At 49.5% G+C, this 6,000-nt stretch overlaps 1 protein-coding gene across 1 annotated transcript in view; it reads right to left on the reverse strand.

Annotated features, from left to right (window-relative positions):
- Positions 1 to 2,857, reverse strand: part of LOC119092523 (uncharacterized) — a 72,146-nt gene extending 69,289 nt beyond the window's left edge. The window contains exons 1-4 of the mRNA XM_037215483.1: positions 2,562 to 2,857; positions 2,084 to 2,126; positions 1,414 to 1,714; positions 308 to 624 (exon numbers count right to left, since the gene is read on the reverse strand). Of these exons, the coding sequence (XP_037071378.1) occupies positions 308 to 624; positions 1,414 to 1,714; positions 2,084 to 2,126; positions 2,562 to 2,702 (802 nt within the window). The 5' untranslated portion in view covers positions 2,703 to 2,857. The remainder of the gene's footprint in view (positions 1 to 307; positions 625 to 1,413; positions 1,715 to 2,083; positions 2,127 to 2,561) is intronic.
- Positions 2,858 to 6,000: the final 3,143 nt, after the last annotated feature.

The raw sequence follows: 6,000 nt of genomic DNA on the forward strand, positions 1-6,000 counted from the left end.
ATGAATGGGGCGCCAGTGACTACGGTGGTCATGTTAGCGCCCACAGAAGCCGTGGTGGGACCGGGATTAGAAACCTGGTGCCCCAAGTGAGAACCGAGGCCCCTAACCAACAGGCTAGGCCTGGTGCCCAATGTGAGAACCGAGACCCCTAACCAACAGGCCCCCTGCACCACTGGGCTTCCGCTATCCCCTGCCTTGGCTACCCATCCGTACCCCCGCTTGCCTCCCTACCCTTCCGTCTGCCATCCTTTGCCCCTATCCCCCCCCCCCCGTCCGTCCGTCCTCATCTCGCTGACGCCCCACTAACCGATGCCAAGGGTCATGAGCTGCCGGACGCCCTGGTCGGTGGTGCGGTACGGTATCTCGCAGGCCACGCTGTGCAGGTCCAGCGTCTGCGGAGCGTCTATCAGACCGGCCTGTTGTATCTTCGGCAGGCGACCGCGCAGTACCGCCAGCCGGTTGCTGAGCGGCGGAGCGCTGGCGCTGGCGCGAGGCGGTTTGGCCCAGGCCGACTCGGCACCCCGCAGCCAGTCGCAGAAGTGCGAGGTAGAGCACTCCAGTCCGCCGGCCGGTTGGGCGACGCTCCCCGCAAATATCCAGCCGGCCGGCGTGCCACAGGCGTCGCTGGAACGAAACGGAACGGAACGGAGCGAGCAGCCCAGGTCAGGCAGGCATTCGGAGCGGTGACCTTAGACGGCGACGACTACAGTAAGGGGCGGGAGTGACCTGGCGGAGTCTATGGGGCTGAGTCTCCATCGTCGTTTGGGCGCGGCGGCCCCCAGCGACGACACCAATCGAGAGCCTGCCATGAGCGGCTCAAGTGGATTCTTTTTCGGTTTGATTGAGAATGGTTGACATATTTACGCATGGCCTGAAAAACGAAACCAGACCGCGATCAACAATGTCGTCAGAATCTGACGACGACTGGCGGGTCAGGAGTACTGCAGTGAAGCGTGTGAATAGTAGAGCTGCAGGATTTTGTAAAAAGGATATCGCTGGAACTTTGGGTGCATAATTAGTCAGTGCGTATGGAGGTGTAACTCACTTAGTTTCTGCACTAACTCTAACTACGTACCTCGTATTGCTGTTATTGGGGCCCTCTGACCTATTCTGCAGCTGAGTATGCTTGGTGTCGCCTGCCTTTCACCCTGGCAGGAAGGGCAGATACAGCATGGAATCTTACCCGATACATCTGACTTCCCAAAAGTGCAGATTAACCGCACTATCCTCACCCCTTACATCTGGCATTGCGTGTGTCTGTGTGGGTCTGTGCGATTCTGGTGTTTCCATCCCAAACATGGCGTCCGTTTCGCTCCAAGTGAGCGTAAGTTCTCGAAGGAACGTAAGCAGGACTCCTGGCCAGTTCTTAAGTTCTCGACGGGACCCACTTTGTGCTCAGTCCATGACTCCAACCTGCAGGCCAGGCCGACCAGGGAGCGCTCGGAGGGCTCGTGCACCACCTGGCGCTGTAGTCTGGCCAGGGTGTGGAGGGTGCCGGCGCTCGTCACCCGAGCCAGGCTCATCCGACCGTCCAGGCCACGCCGCCGCTCCATTCTTAGGTAGTGCGAGATCATGTCCGGCTTGTTGAACGCCAAGTGCATGCCCGTCTGGCACTTGAAATAGGCGTCGCCGGCTCCGAACGGTAGCGTGTCGCGGATCATAGCGTAGCAGGTCTTGTTGAAGAACTGAAATCCCTCCTCTCGGGGACAGGGAACTGGCGGCGAAAGAGGTGTCCCGTTTTTTCTGTTTTTTTTTTGGTGCCGTACGTGCACACACATGCCTATTTCTAGCTCCGGTGAGCTCTGAGGCATGTGGTGATGAGCGTCCTCTAATCATAAAACCTTTCTTGGAGCTTGATTCATTATGCTATATAAACGCGTAAATGGCACCGCCATTACCAGCTTCACACCATTAGCCATTCTTGACACTCAACGAACATGCTTAACAAATGTTATGGTAATACTGGCATGCAAACACTACGTAAAGCAAGGAGAAAATTACCCAGATGAATGTATTTGCTTGCTGGCATCGGGTATTAGACAAATAGCAACGCGCAACACGAGGATCAATGAGATGTACTTACCAAATGCTTCACTGCATAAGCTGTCTTCAGCGTGGACAAAAGTCTGTAAAAAATGGCATTCACTCCAGCACGCGAGACTTCATCTCTGATGTAAACGAGTATCTCAATGATGTTACACTTTTATTGGTAACAAAAGTTCGCCACAGAGCCGAATAAGGGGCTTCGGTGTCACTGATGGTGAAACCTGTTTTCACATGTTATCAAACTAAATCTGCCTTTTTTAAATCAGAACAGTTTTTAGTAGAATGGCGATTAGAAGTGGCTTTAGGCGCTCTATTTGTTTGCCCTCTCTGCGATACACTTGTGCCGTCCTGCATATTCATGTCTGTGCACACCTCAACAGCCGAAGAACATCTCACCCTATCAGACTAGCAATTATTTCATGCATTCGCTCTACGTGTTTCCATTGCTTATGCTGTAGTAGCTATAAATCTACGCAATTCAGCAAGTTAACATCTGAAAGATCATATAAGCTCACCGTCTGCTTGGAAATAATAGCCGTGATGATTGTAAACACACGAATTAAAGTCCATTTCATAACGATGTCAATATTTGCGTTCATATTCAGGACTTCGCCAGCCTTTCTTGCCTGGTTTGTGGTGAGGTGTCTAGATCTCATGCATATTTGGCAGAGAAAGTCACCATTACACTAAAAAAATTGTTTTAACCCCACATAAATTTGAGAAGCGCATAATGAATCGAAGCTCTTATGACTACTTTATATTCCCTCGTAACTCTGGCTTGCTTGTTTAAAGTATTGCCACCAACCTATTATGTACCTAGTGGTCGGTGTGATGCCCCACTAAGTACATGATGATTTGATTCTTAACAGATCGTATGTGGCACGAGATTTTACTCGGGGATGATCCCCAGCCTGTAATATTTGTCCGCGTTTGTCTTGGTCTATTTCAGTTTTGTCTCAGTTGAATTTATAGTTTGCCATCAGAGTAGTTAGAAAGGCTTGTTTTGTGAAGCATTACATCGCTTCAGGACTTCCCGATGTTGAATGGTTCTCAGAGTTGCTCAGAGAAGTAGAAGATTGCTGGAAGGTAACCGTGTTATGCAAAGTCATAATTTAATGAAACAAATACCGTAGGTGCACTTCCATTGTTGATAAAGTGCTTAGAGTGCAGTGACATATGCATGCTCTTCACAAATTGTGAAACTGTCTAGACCTTCAGGCTGAAGAGAAAGATCACTGTTGAGCTTCAGCAAAGAAAATGTGCTCAAAATGTAAGCGCATTCATGTTTTCCCGACAAAATCACGGTTTCATGATTTCAATCACGGTTTAAGGTGTCGAGAAAATCATGCCCTGCCCAAAGGGATGCCTGAACAAAACAACATTTGATTCATGAGCATAGGGGAGTGCCGCTCCAAACAGACTCATTTCAGCATGCTGGAACTTGAAAAAGAAGGGTGAATTATGTAGTGAAAATCTGCTGGAGTTTGGACAACATATTGCCATCCAAAAATTACGCGCTATTCAGCGGTTGTTCTCCAGAAACATGGTTCGCTCTTTTCCGACCACCCGGCATGACCTGGGACTTAGGAAACACTTCCATCAGTGAATTATACGTCCCTACAGACCCTGGAAATAGTGGCCAGTCAAAAAGCGTATAGAATGCTTCAAGACAGTAGATCCCAGGTCGTCTTCCCCCAATTGGTGTTTTATCGGATTTACTGTGCACATTGTAAGACGTCGATTAATGCTGCCTGTTCCAGATGAGATGTCAGAATATTAGACCAAATATTCGGATGAGTCGCATATTACAATTTTGGTTAAGACACTCGAACATTTAAAACAAAACTCCAAATACATAGAATCCAATCATGCGCACGAATACTCGCCTGCCCTTCCCCCCCCCCCCCCCACAAAAACGCCGCACATCAGCTCTGACTTAATTGGTCGTTGACTTTGTAAAACAATGTTTCGTTTTATGTGGATTGAGCAAAAGCAGTATTCCAACACCATGGTTCACAGAATGAAAAGGAAAAACGAATTCTTGAACACAACTTTCCAAGCACTCATTACGAACAGTAAACTGAGCATTTGCGTAACGGCTGCAGTTCACCGAGTCATGATACTTTGACCGAGGCACGTGCGGCAAAACTGCTGCATCCTTGGAGTATCAGGCCCTAACACTGGGGTCGCGCTGACGACAATATTTCGCATAAATATGAAAGCGTAAACTCCGAGCTTCGAGTAAGAGGAGGAAAGACAATGTAGCGTTAGGATGAGTGATGCAACTTCCTGCTCATGTACCACATCGTATTTCTTCGAGCCCAATCCCCTTAGCATTCGTCAGCAGCGCCTGTTTTGTCACTGCCTACTGCGCAACCATGTGCTGGAGCAAACGCTTAAGACTGATGGAAGACACGAACTTTGCCTGCGGTTTTTATTTAGATAGTTTCACCTCCTCTCCAGCGGATGTCTCGTCCGAATGAATCGAGCGACGTCAGAAAAGAATTTTGCCCATTCCAGTTTTGCGGAGTCCCCTAGCTAAGGTGACATGGGACAAAAAACATACCACCATTTACCACCAAAGCGGCACGCGAGGTCATCTCTGCACTTTTTACATCTCTTCTGCGCACGAAACGACGGATGGCTAGGGATGATTCGACGTAATTTTTAAGATAGATTTAATCTGATGTTACCTTGAACTCGAATGCTGTTAGATGTCGGCAGCGTTCGTAGCATCCATAACACAGCCACTTCACTTATTCCGAGCTTCCGAAGAGCATTGGTGAACACCAAGCCATGCGCGTCCTCGGAGCTCCTATTTCCCACACTATTGTACTGTAGAGAACGAGTACGTGTGACCAAGGCCAATGACATGGCATGGCAAGAACTTGAAGCTTTCAGATCACGTGCAAAGATTCTCCAAACTGAACAAACTGAACCCAAAGTAGTCAAGATTTCGTGATAAACGTGAAGCGATTCAGAAGTTCCTCACTAAAACAGTATTTTTGCACACATTCTCCTGCTCTGGACAAGCGGACACTTTGTAAGCCTCTCTTACGGTGCGAAATTACGACCAGTACTAAGCGCGTTCGCGGCATTGGAGCGGCCTTCCAGTGACGCCATATCCGGGATGTTCGCCCCTTTCCCGTGCGTAGTTATGCACGCGCGGCGCACTTTGATGAAACCCAGTTTCGCATGTCGCTGCTGGGATTGTCTTCAGTTTTTGACGGCTGTTGTGTTCAGCACGGAAGCGGTCTTTGTCTGGCTTTTCTGAACAATTTTCTTGGAATTTAGAGATTGCATATGTGCTGGACCGCTTGAAAAAAAACCACTTGCACCAAAGCACTGACTAACCATTTTTTTTCTCTGGGGGCTGAGGTGATCCAGTCTGCGGTCCCTTTGAGGGGTCTGATGAACCAGTCTGTGATCACTCTGAGGGGTCCGGTGAGCCAGTGTGCGGTCGGTTTGAGGGGTCTGCTGAGCCAGTCTGCGGTCGGCTTGAGGGGTCTGCTGAGCCAGTCCGCGGTAGGTTTGGCCGCATGGTGTGACATCTTATGCAATGGCCTTCATCCCCTTTAGTCTGCTTCTTTGCAGCTGGAGGGAACCAGCACATAACTGGACAGCTACATACACCTGGAGGCTCCGGGGCTGTCCACCGGCCAGTCAGATAAATCCTACATATACCTGGAGGCTCCGGGGCTGTTCACCGGCCAGTCAGATAAATCCCACATACACCTGGAGGCTCCGGGACTGTCCACTGGCCGGCCAGATGAATGAGAAGTGGTCTCTCACGCCTACGCCATCAGTCGCCAGCGGCTGTATACGAACAAACCATCTTACGGCGGTGAAGATTGGTTGGTTGCATTGGTTGGATCCGTTGGACCCGTTAAGTCCGCATGTTCGAATACCCAACGACTGTTTGGACTGGGAACTGTAAACTGCATTAAATGACCT

The sequence above is a fragment of the Pollicipes pollicipes genome, unplaced genomic scaffold (genome assembly GCF_011947565.3).
Source record: "Pollicipes pollicipes isolate AB1234 unplaced genomic scaffold, Ppol_2.1 Scaffold_3447;HRSCAF=4054_pilon_pilon_pilon, whole genome shotgun sequence".
NCBI classification, from domain to species: Eukaryota; Metazoa; Arthropoda; class Thecostraca; order Pollicipedomorpha; family Pollicipedidae; genus Pollicipes; species Pollicipes pollicipes.